This window comes from Rhinolophus sinicus, chromosome 8, assembly GCF_057876585.1.
Source record: "Rhinolophus sinicus isolate RSI-liver-muscle chromosome 8, RSI-T2T, whole genome shotgun sequence".
Lineage (NCBI taxonomy): Eukaryota > Metazoa > Chordata > Mammalia > Chiroptera > Rhinolophidae > Rhinolophus > Rhinolophus sinicus.
In genome coordinates this window covers 73743675-73765234 of record NC_142508.1, presented here as the reverse complement: position 1 = coordinate 73765234, position 21560 = coordinate 73743675, and the positions used below count along the sequence as shown (strand labels likewise).

General features: G+C 40.8%; 2 protein-coding genes across 2 annotated transcripts in view; both read left to right on the top strand.

The window, feature by feature from the left end:
* Window positions 1-20864, top strand: part of LPCAT2 (lysophosphatidylcholine acyltransferase 2) — a 54630-nt gene extending 33766 nt beyond the window's left edge. Inside the window, exons 12-14 of the mRNA XM_019749780.3 lie at window positions 11724-11822; window positions 15387-15522; window positions 19006-20864. Coding sequence (XP_019605339.3) covers window positions 11724-11822; window positions 15387-15522; window positions 19006-19190 — 420 coding nt within the window. The 3' untranslated portion in view covers window positions 19191-20864. The remainder of the gene's footprint in view (window positions 1-11723; window positions 11823-15386; window positions 15523-19005) is intronic.
* On the top strand, window positions 5203-6240 carry CAPNS2 (calpain small subunit 2). Its single transcript, XM_019749781.3, has one exon. The coding sequence runs from the start codon at window positions 5345-5347 to the stop codon at window positions 6092-6094; it is 750 nt and encodes a 249-aa protein (XP_019605340.1). The 5' UTR covers window positions 5203-5344; the 3' UTR covers window positions 6095-6240.
* Window positions 20865-21560: the final 696 nt, after the last annotated feature.

Sequence of the window (21560 nt, the reverse complement as noted above, 5' to 3'; positions counted from 1 at the left end):
GTACCCTCCCTGGTGGCAAAGCTACCAGTATATTTCAGGGGCCGGCGGACTTTTACTGTGAAAGAGCCAGATAGTAAATATTTTTTGACTTTGCAAGATAGATGGTCCCAAACTTTTAGAACAACGTGTAAATTGAATAGAAAAATTCATCTATGCCACTCACAAAGATTTCTTTGTTTATTTCCAATCAGTGAAGCCATGTAAGTGCCTTGTTGTAACTCTCAGCATGAGCATAAAATCAGCATACTGCGGCACCCTACCTTCCCTAACAGGAAGGGGCAAGCAAGGATGCTTGTTATTATTGGCACTGATGATTTCACATTTGAACTAAGACCAAGAACAGGGCCGACAGGAAGAACTCAGGATAAAGAAACGCATTCATTCCACATAATGTGAAACGGTAATAAAAGATCTTCAGAAGTTTACAATAGCCACAAATGCTGGATTGTCAAAGTGCTAAAGTATACTCACACCTTTCCTGTCTAATATTTAAACAGAGTACGTAGTCATGCCAGAAGATCCCAGTGCCAGTTAGAAGGCAGAAATGGGAAAAATCATGACAGTTTTCAAATTTTTTGCAGAATGGAAAAAGTAACCATCTACATTTTATTAGGCTATGGTCTGTTATGCGCGTAATGGTCTTGGTATAAAGTGAGAGATTTTAGCTCATGCCAGATTTTAGCTTAGGAATTAGGATTCAGTCTCTCTCATCTGTAAAGATAAACGATATTCCACCAGTTAGAACTGTGGGAGGATGTCAACAAGAGGTAGACAGGTTAGTCAAGAATGAAGATTCGGAGTGAGCCCCTTTCAGTCAGATGTGGACAATCCTACAGAGCACCAGTGCTTGTGATAAGCACTGACTACAATCCTCCAGTCCACTCCTTAAACCTTACCGCCACTCTTGGTTCTCATCAGCTTACCAGGGGTCAGCAAACAGCAGTCGCTACACCAAATCCAGTCTGACACCTGCTTTGTGAATAAAGTTTTATTGGGACATGGCCATACCCATTCATCTATGTATTGTCTCTGGCTTTATCGCCACAGTGGCAGAGATGAATAGTTGCCACAGTGAAGTCTTCTATCCTTGACATTTCCCGTTCAGGTTTGATATGTAATAATAATATTTCATAACTCATGTGAAGAGAACTCACCTTGATTCCATCTCAGCTAACCAGAATTTGTTCTATGAAATCTACTCTATAACGTCTATGAGACAATGAACAGGAAAAGACTATAAACTTTCTGAGTGGGATGGAGGACATTTTCTATTCAGTTGTACAAGTTGCCCTGAATGTTTGGTTGTCATACATGTCGGAGCATTTCCCTCTGCAAGTCTCAGATTAGCATAGCTCCCCCATTGAATCCCTCATAGTCTGTTCTCTCACTGAGTGTTGTTACCCTAGGAATATCCACTGAAGCATGAGAATTAGATGCTTTATTTCTGCCTCCTGAATGCAAGTATACCGAAGAGATGCTTAAAGGAAATGCAGCAATGAAATTGCTGGAGACTGCAGCAATGAAAGCGTAACTTTTTGACAAGAGCAAGGGAGCAATGAGAGCATAAGGGAGTAAAGAGCAGGGCTTTGTAAAGAGCAAAGTGTGTCAGACCAATTTAATTTCCTCCTATGACAGAGTGACAGTCCAAGATGGTAAAGAAAAAGAAATAGATATTATCTCTATGGACACTAGAAAGGCTTTTGATTTCATCCAGTATGACATTCTCACCCATAAATTAGGACAGCCTGGTCCAGATTATGGTGCATTTAGGTACAAACCCCACTGAAAGAAGGGCTTCGTTCACAGGAGGGGTTGAGTGTCCTTCTGTATTATTCTAGACCTGGTCCAGTCCCACCACCTTGGAATTCTCTTTAGAGGTGCAACATACTTGATAGGTGGCAGTAGGAATACTTTTGAAAACCAGACAATGTGTCAAAATGGGGATAAGAGTAAGTAAGCATGTCTTTGAAAGTTGTGGAACCTGACTGGAGATTAAGAAAGATTGAATTAAATTAATATATAGCGTAAAAAGACTCAGGCACCAGAAGGAAACTAAGTGCCGGGTAAGAATGTTGCTGCTGTCACTGCTTCATGGCACGTGAAATTCCAGACTCACAGAATTTTAGAGCTAAAACGACCTTTGGTGTCAAACGCCATCTTCCTTATTTCGCAGAAGACCGCCAGCCCTAGAGAGGAAGGCACATGCTCAAGGCTGCATAGCTAGTTATTTGCAGGACTGGGACTAGAACTGTTGACTTTGTTTCAACCTAACTTTCTTAAGGCAGAATTTACATATCATATAATTCACCTATTTCAAGCATACACTTCAATGATTACTTTTAGTAAATTTACCAAGTTGTGCATCCATCAGCATGAATCAGTTTTAGAATAGTGCCACCCACCCAATGTGATTCTTTGTGTCTTTAACTGTTAATTCCTGTCAACTACCTACCCCCCAGTCCTAGGCAACCACTCTAGAGTCATGAGTCCTTCTGTGTTATTCTAGACCTGGTCTAGAATAGAGACTTTCTGTCTCTAGATTTGCCTTTTCTAGACATTGCATATTAATGGAATGATACAATATATGGTCTCTTGTGCCTGGCTTCTTTCACTTAGCATCATGTTTTTGAGGTTCATCCATGTCATGGAAAGTAACTCCGTGTAAAGGTAGTAATTCATTCCTTTTTATTGCTAAACTGTGCTCCATGTATGGCTATATCACATTTTGTTTTCAATTCACCAGTTGGGGGATATTTCAGTTGTTTCTGCTTTTGAACTATTCTGAATAATGTTGCTCAGGTATGCATGTGTCACTCTTTACTTTGTAAGTCCAATAACTCTTCCCCCTCAAATTGAGGTTAATTTTTCCATCAGATGTGGCCTCTTCCCCTACCCTTTTCCTCCAGATTTATACAGTAGAACTCCCCAGACAGCGACCAAAGTTCCTATTAATGTTCTAATAAATAGGCTTAGGGGATGAAAGAGGCCAGAGAAGGAAAGATTTGTTAATCTAGCTGTCTTTTTTTCTGTGATGGCTTATGAGGAACTGTTAGCCAAATGCCCTCCATCTTCATAGAAAACAAATGAGAGGAATTCGATTTAAATCTCAGCAAAAAACACTTCCGATGGGCATACGGAAGCACATTTTATATGCCAGTGGATGCTATCACGTTAATTTCCAATATTATAAAAATAAAGCCCATGTAATTTTCTCTGAGAGAAGCGTATATGAATGGGTTTAAATCTGTCAGAGGCCAGATGGCCCCTTGTGATCCTCTAAAAGGAAGACAGTTCTGTTGTGGTGCTGCTTCTTTGTGGTTATGGAAGGCATTTGGCCTTTGGTGCTCCCAGAGGCCATTTTGTTGTGCCCATGAGACCAGTTATTGGAGTCATTATGCCATAAAACCAATCATACGAAAATTTCACATAAACCACTGGGTGTGGCGGAAGGAGACATTGTTCCCACGTCCTGAACAGAGCCGTGTTCCTCAGCTACTGTTTTCTCTCTTGTGGTAGTTAGAATCATCATCATTCAGTTCTAGAACTGGACAGTTTACAAAGTAATTTCACATCGAGTCTTCTTTTGACTTCATATTTGAGCTGTTAGGGGTTCCCACAGTAACCTAGGAGATAGACTGTCACATGGCAGTCTTAATATAAGACCGGGTCTTAATATAATATAATATAATATAATATAATATAATATAATATAATATAATATAATATTAGTATCCAATCGGGTCTTATATTAATTTTTGCTCCAAAAGTCACATTAGCGCTGATGGTCCAGCTACGACTTATTTTTGGGGAAACACAGCATAGCCACTGTGGAAAACACTATAATGGTTTCTCAAAAAATTAAGAACAGAATTACCATATTATCTAGCAATTCAACTGCTGAGTATATATCCAAAAAAGTTGAAAGCAAGGACTTGAAGAAATATTTGTATATCCATGTTCATAGTAGCATTATTTATAATAGCCAAAAGATGGAAGCCACCCAAGCGTCCATCAACAAATGAATGGATAAAATGAATGGAAAACATATACATACAATGGAATATTATTTAGCATTAAAAAGGAAGTAAATTCTGACACATACTACAACATGGATACACCTTGAAGACATTATACTAAGTGAAATAAGCCCGTCACAAAAGGACAAATATCACATGATTCCACTTACATGAGGAACCTAGAGCAATTTAATTCACACAGACATAAAGTAGAGTGGTAGTTGCCAGAGCCTGGTGGAAGGCAGTATCGGGAGTTATTATTTAATGATTACAGAGTTTCAATTTTGTGAGATGAAAAAATTCCCGGGGGACGGATGGTGGTGATGGTTGCGTAACACTGTGAATATATTGAACTCTACACGTAAAAAAATGGTTAAGATGGTAAATTTTATGATAGATGTATTTTACCACAGTTAAAAAAAAATTTTAATAAAAAAACAAGACACAAAAACGTATTTATTGTATGATTCCATTTATTTAAGGGACAAAAATGAATTTGTGGTGTTAGATGCCAGGATAATGGTTACCCTTAGATGAGGCGTGTAGCTGGAAAGAGGCATAAAGAGACTTTGGGGGTGCTGGTGACATTCTGTTTCTTGACATGGGTGTGTAGTCTGTGAAATTCTTTGAGCTATCCCTTTATGATTTGTAGTTTTCTATATGAATGTTACGCTTCAAAAAATATTCCAAAAATGTAGCTCCTGAGCCCCCACAGCAGACTACAGAATCAGAATCGCTACGGGTGGGGCCTGAGAACACTGCATTTTAAAAATTCCCCTTCCAGGTTTTTTTCTTAAGAACATCGGAGTTTGGAAATCTTTGCTAAAGGAAGGGGATTCTGTAAATATGCTTCCATTGCCCAACAATTCTGCATTTCTACCCTACCCGTGAATATTCCTTAGAAAAAAAAAATCGTTGCTCTCCTTGAGTCATTTACCCGTGGTTAGGAAAATACATGTCATATTTCAGGTGCTGGGAAAGAGAACTTAGATCAATGACATATGGAAATGTATAGTTTAATATATTCATTTATAAATATTATTTCTTCTAATTTGTCCTATGTACTATAATTTATGATTATTTATTAGATGTGTTAGGAATATTTATGAGAAAAGCTCACAATTTTATTGAGGCCCCTTAAAAATGGCAGGTGCTAGGACCTAAGGGAATCCAGGCAACTTCTGTCTGAGGAAAGACATCACACCGTGGGTGTGGTGCAGCGTAAGCAGGTACAGAAAAGCCAGTTCTTCCACAGGTACGCTCTGTGGACTCCATTTCAGCTCCCTTCATCTATCTGCAGAACTTTGGCAGCTTGTTACACTGAAAGCATGTTTCTTGCAAAGGCTATTTTGGAAGGAGCAGATCGAGGTCTTGGGGGAGCTCTTGGAGGCCTTCTTGGAGGAGGTGGTCAGAGAAGAGGAGGAGGAGGAGGAGGAAATATTGGCGGGATAGTTGGAGGAATTGTGAATCTTATCAGTGAGGCTGCAGCAGCTCAGTATACCCCAGAACCACCTCCTACTCAGCAGTATTTCACCAATGTGGAAGCCAATGAAAGTGAGGAAGTTAGGCGTTTTCGGCAACAATTTGCCCAGCTGGCTGGACCGGACATGGAGGTGGGTGCCACTGACCTAATGAACATCCTCAACAAAATCCTTTCTAAGCACAAGGACCTGAAGACGGACGGCTTTAGCCTTGACACCTGCCGGAGCATTGTATCTGTCATGGACAGTGACACGACTGGGAAACTGGGCTTTGAAGAATTTAAATATCTGTGGAACAACCTCAGGAAATGGCAGTGTGTCTATAAGCAATATGACCAGGACCGTTCTGGGTCTCTGAAAAGTTCTCAGCTGCGGGGGGCTCTGCAGGCAGCAGGTTTCCAGCTAAATGAACACATTTACGAAATGATTGTCCGCCGATACGCCGATGAGGATGGAAGTATAGATTTTAACAACTTCATCAGCTGCCTGGTCCGCCTGGACGCCATGTTTCGTGCCTTCAAGTCTCTGGATAGAGACGCAGACGGCCTGGTTCAGGTATCTATCCAAGAGTGGCTGCAGCTGACCATGTATTCCTGAAGCGGACACTGAGAAGGCCGGACCCGCCCTGGAGGGCAGGACCGCTGGAAGCCTGTCCCTCCTGTCTGCACAGAGGCGGACACCCCGTCGCACAGCTGGCACTTCCCGGCGAGCTCTTTCCCCACCCTCCATATGTCTGAACTTGCACTGCTTTTCTACTGCTCCATTAAAACAGGTTTTCTTTCATGAAAAAGGTTTTGAGTGGTTTGTATACCAGCTTTTTGACATACTGGATTTATATGGATTTATACACTTGATGGGGGTACAGGGCAAGCTCTAAGAGAGTCGATTTTAATAGGTTGCTGCTTATTTGGTGAATGAATTCCAAGGAACAGGAGATTTGCTATTGTCATTGGGCTTGTTAAGCATGAAATTTTGGAGGAAAAAAATGGAATCAAGAAAGCACTCAGGAGATACATTTTTCCCATTAAAAGGGTGAAGGGGAGGGACGTTCAAAATCTGTTTTTCTCTTAATTTTACATCTGGTCTCTCTATTACATAAAAGAAAGGAGAAGTGTTTTCCTGGAAACCTATTTAGCTGTATAGAAACAGGTTCAGAAACGTGGATTTAAGCAATTTCGTATAAGGGTAGTGTTTTTTGGCATGGTGAACAACTATCTGAAATTCTGGAATGCGTTGTCGTTGTCGTAAAATAAGCATGCAGTAATTTTGTTTTGTTTTGATCCATTTGTAAAGAGGGTCAGGGGCACTGGAGAATGAAAGGGCGTGCCCGTAGCCCGCCATGTCTCTGGCTGCCTTGACAATCAAAGTGATCAATCTTACGTGTACTTCATATGAATCAGACTTGCCCAGCTGTGTCAGCCAGCGCCTGTCATGTCTTGCCCTGCCTTGAAGCAAGGAACATGTTTTTGTTCCTCTCTGAAAACTGCAGGCAGGAAAGAAGTAAACAAAGAAAAAAAAAGAAAAACTTACATAAACCCTAATCAGTTATATGCTATATAAAGCAATATAGAGATATGTAAATATATACAAATATCGCTGACTCTTTCTTGCAGTGGTTCTCGGCCCTGGCTACAACTTAGACTCACCTGGGCAGTCACGCCTTTCTTGTGTGTGGCCATTGGTTTGGTTTTATCGTTTTGATTCAGGTGGTTATAGTGGGGCAAGCAGAACCCAGAATCCGGTTTGTATAGACTCAGCTCGAGAGGCCGTATTTCCAAGTGCTCAGTTCCCTGCCTACTTCGCTGTTTTTTTAATGCATTCCCTCTCTCTCCCAGGTCACTTTGGAGGATCCTCCTGAGTTGGAAGATCAATTCTTCCTCTTTTGACTCCTTTAGAGGAAAGTTCTAACTGTGGAAATGATGAAACGCGCCTGTTAACCGCCCTCAGCTGCCTGTGGGAAAGCCCCAGTGAAATTAGGAGAGGGTGGCATTTGGCCTCCGTGTTCACCTTCGTCACCATCATGTAATATTTATGAGACCACATGTATATAATTCTGCACTCAGCCGAGCCCAGAGGTCACGTCCACTTCTCCTCCAGGGACTTGTAATTTCAGCTTGGTCTGGTGTGCTGCTAAGACCAGGTGTGGTTGTGTAAGAATGAGCCGCTGCCAGCAACTGCACATTAACGTCAGGCACCCCATTTGAGGATAAGCTTACTAATATGTTAGGCTCAGGTGTAGGAACATTGCCTGGGAAGGGGAAAGCTGCCAGCGTGCCTTTTAAGGTCTCAGAATATTAAGTTATAATTTCACCTTTCCACACGATGGTTGTGGAAAGGGAAGTGTAGCCACACTTTCCCCCCCCCCCACTTCATTTTAAATGTTTTATAATAGTTAAGACAATTATCTCATGCTGAGGGTGGTATGGAGTAATTTTCCCTCGCTCCTCAAAGTTAAGGAATCACCTGCTTTTATGCTTCTTTTCCATGCACAGTCAAAACACCCTGAAGGTACCTATATTTTTCTTCTGTTCTCTTCGGGGAACACAAAAGTTTGTATGTTTATACAAACAAATTTTATACGAACAAAGTTTGCATAAAATTTGTACCAAAAAAACCTCAATCATTGGAGTGAATGCTAGAAAATTTAGTCTAAACTGGATTTTTCCAAATAACCAAATCTTTGGCATTGTGCAGAACAAGTAATTGAGTTTCTTCATTGTCATCCAATAGTTGATGTTTTAAAGGTGCGTTTTCAATGTAAGGGGGAGTATTTACATGATACGTTTTTTTAAAATTTTGCCATTTCTACATGGAAGACTACCTAAGAATTTAATGAATTTGAATAGTACTATCCCTTGGGTTTGTAGAATATCTTCAAAGACTCTGGACGTTTTCCCATTGGCTGCTGCATACCATGTTTCTCTGAAAATAAGACCTAGCCAGACCATCAGCTCTAATGCGTCTTTTGGAGCAAAAATTAATATCAGACCCGGTCTTATTCTACTATAATATAAGACTGGGTCTTATCTAACATAATATAGTATAAGACCGGTCTTATATTAATTTTTGCTCCAAAAGACGCATTAGAGCTGATGGTCTGGCTAGGTCTTATTTTTGGAGAAACACGGTAGTAGTTTCTGTTTTATGTAAGCATTTTCAAATTATTTTGAAGGCATTGACTAGCTAATTTGTAGTGATGGTGTCATAGCGATTATAACACAACCAAGAGAAAACAGTCCCTGTCCTTGGGAGTCTACCACCTCAATATGTGTTCAGAACCATATCCTTAAATGTCGGCAGACATAAAAAGTAGTAAAAGCATCTGATGCTGTAGGAATAAAAATGTTGAATAAATCCAACGGTGAGAAACCTTAGGGAACTGACAGCTGGGAATCAGACACATGAAACTCACCATTTATTCCTTCTGGAATTTTAAATGGACCAAGTGGCCTGGACCTTCCCACTGGTCTTAGAAGCCAGTGTAGGGTGACCGTGGGGATGGAAAGGCACTGGGGTGCTGTGAGCCCAGCCCTCAACTTCCATGCTTTTCTCATCCTACTGACCGCACGGTAGGGATGGGGCCCACTGTCTAGAGTTTCTGTGAGGCTTAGTCACTCCTGTTGTTTTTTTTTTTGGTTTTTTTTTTGCAGTGACTTAATGTAACTCCTTGGTTCTAACTCTGGGCTGTCCTGGCCTCCAGATTAGGGAGGGATCAGGCCCCCGTCCAGAAAGCTGGTCTCCTCCTTTGAAACATGGCCCTGAATTATCTTCAAGTATAGATTTTTTTTTTTAAAAATTCATAATTCTTTCTGAGAATTTGGATAGGTTTTTAAAGGAAAGAACAACGCATTTGAGGAATAATTTTTATCATGGAAACTATTTGCAATTGAAAACTTAAAGGAGTGTATTTTGCTGTCTTCTTTTTTCTTCTCTGTTTTTGAATAATATATTTTATCAACCTACTTGCCTTAATTTGAATGACTGAGAGTCAGATTATCCAAATTTCAATTGTAGTTACGATAATACTGAGTTGTAGGACCACAAGTAAAACATCTGTCTGGTTTTTTATTAGTAAAAATGAAGAAGTTGAATAGATGATTTCTAAGACTTTTTTTTTTTTTCAGTTCTAAGTTTTATTCTCAATTTGGAACCTTAACAATATATTATTTTATTAATCCAGCCATAAAATCTTTTAGAATAATTTCCATGCTGGTGTTTTCCCCTTCACATCACTAGGATGAAAACTACATATAATTTCTCATGTGATTGGTTATCAAGGGTCTGCTTTAGCGTTTTTCAAGAACACTTGTACATAAGACTGTTAATGAAAATCAGGGGTCCATAAATTACCTTGTATTTTGAATAGTGGTAATATTAAGGGTCCCTTACATTTCTATTTCTCCATCTGAAAAAAATGAGTTACAATGCTCCACCTGTGTCATACATAGAGTTTGGTAGCATAGATAAAAATTGGATGCCTCACAGTAAACATACAACATAAATTCAATCTGAGTGTGTTTTCAGTGCCCATAGATCTTTCTTGTATCTGGTCTTCAGAACTTCTAGTCAAGATTTCCATGTTGCTTCATGGAGGAAGCCGATTGCCCAAGAAATTTACCTAAATTGAGCGATATATTCACGGTTCAGTGAGCTGTCCCACCTCTAAGACGAATGGACAACAGCCCTCCTTAGTGCTTAAGAAAATTAAATGGTGGTGGCCCAAGGAAATTATGTCCCTTAAAACACTACCTTCTCTGAAACTTCTGGGATGATGAAAATGTAGATATTGATTGTGGTGTATACATTTGTCAAAACACGTCAAACTCTATGCTGAAAGATAGCTGCTTTTTGTTGAATGTCAATGGTACCTCAAAAAAGTGGATCCAGGAAAAGGAAGAAAACAGCTCTCTTATAGGTAACCAGACAAAAATGGAAGTCAGATGACCTGAGTTTTGCCTTAGCAATAAACCCTGTTACTTTAGGGAAATCTTGAAACCTCTCTCGTGTCTGCCTGCTCCGATGGGAAAGGAAATTCAATTATTGATCTTTTTAGTTCCCACCCTGCAGGAAGATAAAGTACTATGGTGAAAGTGATGTGTGACCTTTTGAGTCTTGGTTGCTTTGAGACACTGATGAAAGCTGCAAAATTTTTCCCTAGAAAAATGTACCACACACAAAAAAATGCACAGCATTTCAGCAACTTCACAGCCGCCTGTTTCCCCGGGCTCACCCACAAAACCCCAGTGAAGCATGCTTGCATTTGTGTTTTAAGTGAACCCAAAGCAGTAGCTAAGGATAAATAAGAAAAAGCGTCTTTAGCACTTACCTATGTGTGCAAGTCAGTGGGAAAACAGCCACAGCAAGAAAGCAATCCTTGCCCTGAAGGAACTCTTGATGGTTGAAATGTAGACACTTCCTCAGAGTAAAAGATTACGCTCTTATGGATGCCAAACATTTGTTAATCTAGCAAGTGCTGCGCCGGCTTTGTTGCTACTAGTTCCTAGTTTATCTGGAAATTCATCACTTGAAGATTTTTGTGCCAAACTGATGCTGACACCTGGGACTGTAGTCAAAGTGCTGTTACATTTCTCTTCTTCCCTCCTCCTCCTCTCTCTCCTTCTCCACTTTTCTCTTCCACGCCCCGTCTCATTTCTCCTTTGTCCTCTTCCCCTCCTTTCCTCCCTTTCAGTTCTCTCTGTCTTAGCTCTTGCTTCCGTCCTCCCTCCCGCTCTGCCTTGCCTGTCTCTCCCTTTCTTCCTCCTTTTCTTAATCTTTCTCCCCATTTCACCCTCTCAGTGTGCCTGTTAGGTGAGTGGTTAATGTGTAGGGCAAACTCTGCATTCAGCCCGCCGGGGTTAGAATTAGCCACCCCTTCTCTTACAGTGTCGTCACGAAATACCTCCTGAGGTGATGGAAGTCCTAGATCCTGCCCCCCAGAGGGGCTCCCCATGAGAACTGAGCTCAAGGACCCACTGTGTGCTATAGAGCCGCTCTCATGCAGCCTCAGTGAAGCAATGTTTACATTGATTTCTAAACAGAAATATAGTTTTCTTCCTTCTGAACTGGAAATGAGTGAGCCACCTGCCTGCTGTCCCATAGCCAACAGGCTCGGCTCACGATGATGCCGAGCTGCGTGGCATACCTGAATCCCGCCCCCGCCCCCGGGTGTGATTGACAGCAGTTCAGCTGGTGGCGCTGCTCACTGATGTCTCCCGTCCTTTCACAGAACCACGATGGCAGCATTGACTTCCGAGAGTATGTGATCGGCCTGGCTGTCTTGTGCAACCCTGCCAACACAGAGGACATCATCCAGGTGGCATTTAAGGTACTGTCAGCCCCACTGAAAGCATCTTGGTCCGCCTCCCCAACAAGTGTTGACTCTAACCGTGTTATTTGAGAAATCAGTCAATCTATTACATGAGTTTGTAGATCTGCCATGACGGGTACACAAGGGTAATGGGATTAAGACAATTTCTACTCCGAAGGAAAAAAACACAAGCATCAGTTTAAGCAAAACAATGTCTTTGGAAGCAGCCCAGGTAGCAGCGCCAAGATCGAAGAGCAGGTGATTGCGCAAATTAGCTTAAAAAATTATCTCTTTTCAGCCTCCCTATGTTGAAGCCCCAAAGTGAGGTTTATAAACAAACACCTGTCACCAATCCTGATTCATCACGTGGAAAGTTCTGATCTGTCCTGATTCTCTCACTTTGTATGTCCGAGATATTGTAGTGGTATTTTCCTAAAGGAGTTTCATTTTGTTGTGGAGGTGTCGGATGAACTCCATCACAAATGCCCCAAGTTTCCACGCTGCGTGTTTTTCAGTAGTAGCACATGTATCCTCACAGCAGTATTGGGCGACAGGTAGATAAAGTCCATGGCCTCGGTCCCCAGCACAACTTGTTGGAGATTTGAATTATGTGGACTCCAACCCCGTTTATCACTTACCTGAGCCCAAAAGAGGGAAGAATACATTCCCAGTTCCCAGCGTGTGTTTGGGCTCTTCTGAGATGAAAGGTGCTTCGTGTAGCTAGTATTTAAATGGGATGCCCCCTTCGGCATCCTAATCTTGTGTGGTCTGTTCTACAGTGAAATGAAAACTCAGTCTCCCTGCTTGTCTCACCGAGCCGTGGCTGCTGGTCTTACCATTCGGCCACACGGCGGTCCCCTGGCTTCTGTCACCAGGACAGCTGGAGGACCGTCTCTATTCCTGTTGCCCACTCTCATTTCTTCCTGATTTTCTCTGAGAAGAATATCCCATTGTGACCCCAATAAGGTTTTTTTTCCCCTTCTATTATCTAGAGTGACTCTGTTCCTCCCAGAGCCCTTTCTCACGTCTTGGAGGCCATCAGGGATAGACATAGGAATGTCCGTGTGCTCTGTCATTCCCACAGCAGTCCCCATGTTTACTTTTTATGTCAGGTTGGTTTAAGCCGAGTGAACTGCAAGGCCTGTAAAGAAGCTACAGGCTGATGCATCGCAGATGGTCAGACGGCCAGGGCCAGGACTTCTCCAAGTTTAAAATTTTGGCTTTTGCAGACTTGTTCATCCCCAGACCTAAAATTATAAACGCAGCTAACTTATCCGATCCAGATATTTCTGTTTTGGGATTGTGTGTATAATTATAAGTTTAGTTGGGCAAACCTTCACTTTTGGTTTACCAATGAAAGACCTGATAGAAAGTTTAATCACAGTAATTACTGTTTTTAGAGAAGTCTTGAGATTTTATCTAGCCCAGACCTTGGTTTGGGGGTTGGGGGAGAGGAAAGGAGGACCTGAAACTATAATTAGCTCTTTTTTCAGTAAGACGAGGGTCATGCTTTATATTGGGTGTTTTGTAACCTTCTCGGCTGTGTTTAATGTGCTTGAAACTATTTCGGCATACTTTATATGTAGGATGCACTCACGTCCTTTTATCTGGGTAGCTCTTCACAGTTCACTTCCCAGCTTTGATCTCATTTCATCATCACAGTGACCTTTAGAGATTGTAACGAGAGGCATGGACTCCGGCTGAGGAATCAGCTGTAAGGATGGGGAGTGCACTCAAGAGAAGACACACCAGGCAGCTCCAGGGACGTCTCTACACTCTTCCTTGGTCACTTAACAAGAATGAGCAAAGTCCAACTCTGTGCATCACTCCTGTGCCAGGAGGGTCCAGATGGTCTTGGGCCGTGTGTTTGCTGGGGGAGACAGGGTGTTTTGAGTGTCCCAAGTATTCTGTGCAACCGGGGCAGTTCACTCCCTCAACAGAAACTGGTGTGTTCAACTTTCTACCAGAGCCCAGAGCCTGAGATCCATCTTAGACCTGGGAACTTTGTAGCAGGGCGACTACTGGGAGTGATGAGTCACTGAGGGAAATTGAGGGGTTTTGTGAAGGGAGCAATGTGACCAGGAAGTCAAAGTCCCCAGTGTGGACGTGTGCAGGGAACTCATACAGAAGTGAGAGTCGCCAAAGCACCAGATGTGCTTTGGTAGATGAGTTGGTGAGAATGGTTTAGGACTGGAAGACCTTGAAAAGAGCTTAGAACTTGTGTGTCTGTGTGTGGGCGGGGGCCATGGGACTGAATCTTGGCAGTTAGCATTTGAAGCCCCAGGTCCATAAAGAGTCCTGAGGCCAAAGTTTGAGAAAACAAATGCTAATTCACTTTTCACTTTCCAACTATCTTAGCCCCTATTCAGGAGCTAAGTGGAAAAAAATGGATTAGAAGTCAGGGCTTTCTTAGCCGCGGGCAGCAAATCACAACTTCAAATTATATGTTTCTTCTCCCACCCTAATGGACAATTGTAACACTACTTAATAGTTGCTTGTTGTTCATTTCATGATTACCACACCTTATCTAATGTCTGGGTGTTTTTTTTTCTGTTTTTGATCATATATTTGGTCAGAAGTAGATACCTTAGCAGCAGGAACTCTAGATATTATCTGCCTGGATTTGGATCCCAGCTCTTACCAGTTGTGTGACTGTGGGAAAGTTACCTGACTTCCTGGTGCTTCAACTTTCTCACCTGTAAGATGGGACTGATGATAGCACCTACCTTACATAAAACTAACGTAAGGGTGAAATGAGTTAGAACATGTAAAGTGATTTGAATACTTTTGATCAGTGCCTGCACAGAACGAGTGCTTATGTCATTAAAATGTTTTGATACTGGGAGAGGATTTTGAATATGGGATATTAATTATCCATCAGTTATCCTTGTCTGCTGCTTGATGTAAAAATCCTTCCACTCTATCAGCACCGACCTCTACTTGATATACAAGTCCTGTCTTTGCTTCCTTATAAATTCTGGCCTGTCCTGGCCTTCCTGCTTCTCCACTCCAGACTCTAAATTGGTTTTCCTGTCTCTAGTCTTCTCAACCTTCTGCCCCCAGTCCATCGTCCACTCTGCCTCAAAGAGCTCAGTCAGTCACATAGGATCACACCACACTCCCTCCCATCACGGCCCTACAGGGTTAGGGGAGGTATTCTGTATCCATCATGCTCTGATTCCTCTTGTCCCTCTCAGCTCCTGACTTGAACCCCTGGCAACACCTGCCTGTCCTCATAAATTCCAGGAATATCTCTTCAGGTTCTAAAACCCAATTCAGATGTCCACTGCCCTGTCCAGCCTTCCATGCCCTTTGGGTAGGACTCTTGCTCTCCTCCATAGGACTCCCTTGTCCCTTTGTGCTTACCCGGCTGTTGTAGCCCCTCCTTTAATCCTGTCTCTTTTCACCACTAACCTAGAGGGGTTGCAAGGGCAGCAAAGCCCATGCTTTCTTCATGTGTGTACCCCTAGCCCTGGCACAGTGACTGTCTGAATTATTAGAGAGGTTATTTTCCAAGACTATTCCGTACCACTATTGCTCTGAGGGAGCTAATTCTTACATTTTCCTTTCTATTCCCTGCAGCTCTTTGATGTCGATGAGGACGGCTACATATCCGAGCAAGAGTTTTCTACCATCCTGCAGGCTGCCCTTGGAGTACCTGATCTTGATGTTTCCGGTCTCTTCAAGGAAATAGCCCATGGGGATTCCGTGTCCTTTGGTGAGTGAGCACTTGGGTTCCTCCTTCAGCTTCCAAGGGGGGCATCAGACTATAGATCGACCCTCACACAGAGTGTCGTTGCCCTCTACTAATTATATTAACAATAGAAATGATAGTAATCATGATGATGAGAGTAATAATAGTCGTGGTGGTGTAAGGGTGGGAGCTAGTTATTGAGGGCTTACCATATGCTCAGTGCTCTTCTAAACATTTCATAGACTTGACTCATTTATTCTTTACAGCAAGCCAGTTTGATCGGTACTTTGAAGTATCCTTATTTTACTGAGATGCAAGGAATTTCAGTAACTTACGTAAGCTCTTCCAGCTGGAGAATGTCAGAGGCAGGACCGTGTGGCTTTGCAGCCTGCACCGTGCACCTCCACACCTTAGCTGCTCTCAGATCTCTCAGAGCTGCTGCCACTCCTTTCTCCTGTCACCGTGGCCAAGCAAAAATGGAGCAAGTTAACCCACCTGGGTTGTGACCGCACTAGAAACCTGGGCTGAGACACCAACACTAATAGTGGCAGCTAAGCCATCGTTTGGTGCTGACTGTTAGCAGCTTAAGTAAGCTTTCGCGTTAAATGTCTCGTGTCGTGTTGATGGCACCCCTGTGACAGGGGGCCTATCGTGGAGGAAGACCTTGTGGCCACATGGAAGGCTCATCCATCAGTGACCGACCTTTCTCGCAGTGGCTGAAGTCCACATATCAGAACAAGTCCCATAGGGCTGAAGGATGGTGCCTCAGTTTCCACAGATTTCACAATGCAGTTGTTGAGAAACACAGGGCAGCAGAGAGACCTAGGTGATTGATTCCCTGCCTCAGCTTTGATGTGGTCACAGATGGAGGTCGGCGTATCTTCCCTAATGGTCTCCCTTAGGCTGGAAGAGGCTTCCTCTTGAATATCTTTTTCCTTATGGTGTTCAAAGAGTTTGAGCTTATTAAGTTTTATGGGATGGGGGAATTAGATCACGTACTTCTCTTACTCTGTTTTTAATTACTGTCATTTTGGCTGCCCTTTATTCTATTTTAGGTAATTAAGTGCCTAGAGCACTTACTCTATTGAGTTCACTTAAGAAAGACAGGAAGATACAGAGGAAGGGAGAGAGGGAGGGAGGAAGAAGGGAAGGAGGGAAGGAGGGAAGGAAGAAAGCAAGGGAAAATGGAGAACTAAATACTGAGATATCACTTACGACTCATAACCCCATGTGTACTAATTCTCCAACCATTTTTCTTTCTTAAGTAAGATTCTCTATTACTCTGAACTACCAAACTTTGAAAAGCTATTTGGAATAATTACGTCAATAGAAGATAATGCTAAAAATTATTTGTAGGGAATAATATTTTTGCCTGTCAATTTTAATAATTTTTTAGGGGAAATCTTTGTTTTTGGAGTTCAACCTTTTTTCCCCCCATAATATATAGAATTGCTCCTTGTTCCCAATATTATACAAATCTACTTTTTTTTTTTTTTTTGCAGGAATGTTTGAGCTATTTAAGTATGACTTTATTAAAAAAGAGGTATTGAAGTGTATCATAAATGTGACCATTTAAATTGTTTTCATTCTTGGTTTTCCATTAGCCAAATTCATGCCCAAATTCCACTTATAACCACGTCATAGCATTTCTTGTAGAAATGAATTACTCTTTAATGCCACTGACATCCCCAAAGAGGACAGAGCACAGATCTTGAAATTACAGCTTTTGTTTTCAGTAGATCAACTCTCATGCTCACTTATCTTAGAAGGCACTTAAGTTCTCTGTGTCTCTCCATCATTGAAACAGACTCATGCAGATGAACCTTTATTTGGGGTGTTAAGAAAACAATTCATAACTTGCCTGATTTGGAAATATGCAGTTGTCTAGTAATGCAAAATAATGTTACAGTTGCAAAGAATGATGTGGGCTCAGTCTGGTGACTTTCCCATCACTAAGACCCGTTTTTATCTTCAAGAGTTTTAGGTAGTCTGATGCGCAATGACTCTTGGTTAACAGACGATTTTAAGAAAATAAATGGATAGAAATAGGATATTCGGTTAAAATCCTTTTATTATAGACCTAAATAGCAAGCTGATTCAAAGACCAGGCTCCCTTTGCTCTATTAGGTCAGTAAGTTTTCCCTACCTAAACAGAAGAGGATAGAGCAGGGGCGTCCAAACTTTTTTCAACGTTTTTTACCAAGGGCCATATGCGGTAAAATACACAAACAACCGGGCCACTCACTCAAGGTGAAATACGTATTGCCTCACCTGGTTTATTTAAGTAAACTAAATATATTTTTGGAATTTGCTGTGGGCCAATAAAAAATGGATTGCGGACCGCAGTTGGCTCGCGGGCCGCAGTTTGGACACTCCTGGGCTAGAGGAAGTTTTTTTAATTGAGGGTAGCATCACGTTTCAGCAATTGCGGGTCATTGGAGGCTTGCAGTTCAAACTCTGATGGTTAACTTAGTAAGCCTTCTGTACCTCTACCTCAGTTCCTAAACCTAAGACACCTGAGATAAAAAGAGGTCTGCTACTCAGAAGTCTTGTGATATGATTGGTATGTATTATACACTCTGCTGGTCTTTATGGACCGTAAGTCAGGGCTCGGCTTTTCAACACTATCTATTTCTATACCAGAATTAAGGGTTGCAATAGTTTTAAAACCCAGTAATGAAAAGTCCTGGGTAATTGAATTTTTAAAACTTTTTTTTATTATTATTACAAAAAAGTAACAAAGATACAGAAAACTGAATAAGATCTAAACAGAGGGCATAATGAAGTCTTATAAAGTGAACACTTATGTCACTACTGCTTCAGGCCAAGATATCAAGCTTTTCAAGAACTCTGGGTTACACCTGGGGGCCCCTTCCCAGCTCTAACCCCTTCCTCTCCCTTACAGTAGGGGCACTGCTGACCTGACCCAGAAAAGAGTCTCTATCCGGCTTCCCCTTAGCCTTTCACCACAAAAGGAGGCATCTTTACTTGTTATATTTTAGTTTTGCCTACAGTTTTGAAATCAATATCATGCACTCAATACAGTAGGTGCGATTTTCGTATCTGGCTTTTTTCATTCAGCCTTATGGCTTTAAGATCCAGCTGCATTGTGACAGCACAGCTATTGCCGTATAGCATTATGTGCCATGAATATGCCACGGTTTATTTATCCATTTCTACCGCTGACACATGTGAGCTGTTGCCATTTTTTACTTATTAGGAGTAATATTGGCCTGAACGTTCTCATCCATGTCTCCCACAATACAATATGCGCAAATTTCTCCAGGTTATACACGTTGGAACAGAATTAGTGGGTCACAGAACATGCGTATCTTCAACTTGGCTAGATCATGGAAAAACTATCTTCCAAAGTCGTCGTACAAATTTATAAGGGTTGAGTAATAGCGTTTGCAATCATTATGTTATTAAAGTCACATGTTACTCTGTCTCATTGCCAAAAGAAGATTCAACTCAATTGACTGGATTTTGTTTTGTCTCTTCTTCTAGAGGAATTTAGAAGTTTTGCCCTAAAGCACCCAGAATATGCTAAGATATTTACGACATACTTAGACCTCCAGACGTGCTATGTGTTTTCATTACCAGAAAAAAGCCAGCCATCTCCCTCCAGTGCAAGTAATAAAGTCAGTCCTGAAAATCGTGATGAGAGTACCTCAGACAAAAAAGATGACTGAAAGCGTGTATTCCCAGTAAGGAAAACGCAGTGGCCTTTACTTGAAATTGTAAAGTCACTTATCGATAGTATTGTAAGTATGATGACTGAGTAATGACGATGTTTAAAATGGAAAGCTTTTTAGTAAATACGATAGATTTTATTAAGATGCTTTCATTCACATGTGTAGAGCGAGTAATAGTAATATTTTTTTCTTTCCTGTTACATTTGTGCTGAACTGATTGGTTTACTGATGATAAATGTTTTTATGGATTTTCCAGTTTAATCTGCATACCCAAATGAATGCAATAGTCTCACTTACTTCCTGATAAGCATTAATCAACACTGTAGAGTTTAAAAAAATGCAAACATTCTTTAATCTACTTTCCTCTAAGGAAATAAAGTAATAGTGTGTTATCTCTGGTCCCTTTCTATTCTGGAAATAAGAATGAAGAGCCTGAGAAACGAGGCATAATTTTACACTTTTAACGTCACAGATTCATTTTTTTCCATTTCAATTTCAGTTTCTTGACTATGGATGGGTTGGAAGGGAGAGCTCCATTAACCAGATGAGACTTCCTGAAAACTCCTAATCTCTTTAGTATGCATCCCTATTGTAGATTTCCTTAACCACCTGATGAGGAAATCATACCTTTTTGCTTGATGTTTTACAGACAACGGCTATGGCGAGAGGCTAACATCGATTGCCTAATAAGACAATGAATTGTTTGCCCCAGAGTTTCGTTTAATTTGAGTTGGATAGTTCAGAATGTAGTTCTTGCCTAATAAATGAATCAGATTTGCCCTAGTGGTGTAATATTAGAAGTAATATATTTTGCCATCCACGTGGGACTTTTATTTTGTTAAGTGTCCTCTCAAATTTTAGAGCTTGTCTGAAATATCTGCAGAGAAAGCACAAAAGGTTCCAAAGTATCACCCAAAGCTAGGGAATCCCAAATCCGACTTAATTAATGCAATCCCACACTTTAACCCCCTGGCAGGAGTCCAACGGTGACATTTACCCTTTAGGTTAAGCAATCATTTCCCTCAAATGCCTTTTCTACTGGATGTTATGCATGTGAGCATATTGTCAATATTGTTTATGTTTGAAATTTTGAACCAAGAACCAATTTTTTAATATAATGTACAAAAATAGTTGATTCAAATTCTGAATTCAGTCTTTGAATTTAAACTCTTTGTTTTGGTTACTGTTTTTGAATACAATGGTGATGCACCGCAAGCTGGTGTTTTAAGGCCATTTTTGAAGTTTTTGAAAGTCTCATAAGAGGTGTTGGAGTTCATATACAAGAGTCATGATTGCAAACTAGTTCTGCATATTAAGCACTTAGTGTTCTAATTTAATGAGCAAATATGTATTTGGATAATTACTTGCTAAAAACTTTATGTAAGTATACATAATTGTTTGCTTTTTCTATAAGGCTATTTAGACAAAGCATTGAATGAGCTGAAAACAATTGCTTACGTAAGTAGGAAAGTACATGTTTACAATAGTGTCTGTCATGTGCAATTGAATGTATGTAATACTCAGGTACCATGATTGTCTTTTATCATAGAAAAGCCACATGTTAATCCTATTAGTCATGAAAATAGCATTGAAGATTAAAAACTTTCTATGAAGCTCTTGTAAGTGATCCCATTGTTTTCCTGTTTTAAAATAATATTTTATGCTCTTTAATCCGACTTCTGCCAATGTAATATTCCTATTTTATTATGTTACTGAATAAACAGAATTGCTACATAAAATTCTTGGCAATTAAAAAATTCTGGTTTTGCCATTTTGTCTCAAATGTAATATACCTTTTTAATATCATGGTTTGAATTTGTTTGCATATTTATGAATATGATTAATCATTTTTGTTTGCATTTAAGCTTTATGAAATGTCAGACATGATTTTACTCTAATGAAAAACTCAGATTTTAGCTAAAGTTGCAATACTTAGTATTTATAAAGTAGCTGACTTTTCACTGGTGGGGTGAACGTAATAACACAAGTCATGATCCTCAGTGTCACTACAGATGAGGCCACTACTTTTATGCCGTCGTAACAAAGGTTTCCTTCAAAGAGGCTTTTCTCCTCTTAGGGTTTAAAGTAAAGAATTGAATTTCGTTAAATCAGTTAAATGTGGTTTTATATAATAATCAGGAAAAATAGATTACTCTTTGAAACGAGAAATACTAGATCCTAAAAACCTATAAACCTTAAACATTTCCATCAGAACAGTTCTATTGGGGCATACTGACATCCTGAATGCTTACAGACCAAGTTGCTTGCGTTACGTAACATATGTAATTCTCTCCCACTGCTTTTAGAGTTCTGGAAGGCTGAGTGTGATAGCTCGTAGTGGTACCTGTCAAGGATGTTTAAAAGAGA

Coding starts and splice junctions, on each gene's coding strand:
- CAPNS2 (XM_019749781.3), top strand. CDS start 5,345: ATGTTTCTTGCAAAGGCTATTTTGGAAGGAGCAGATCGAGGTCTTGGG.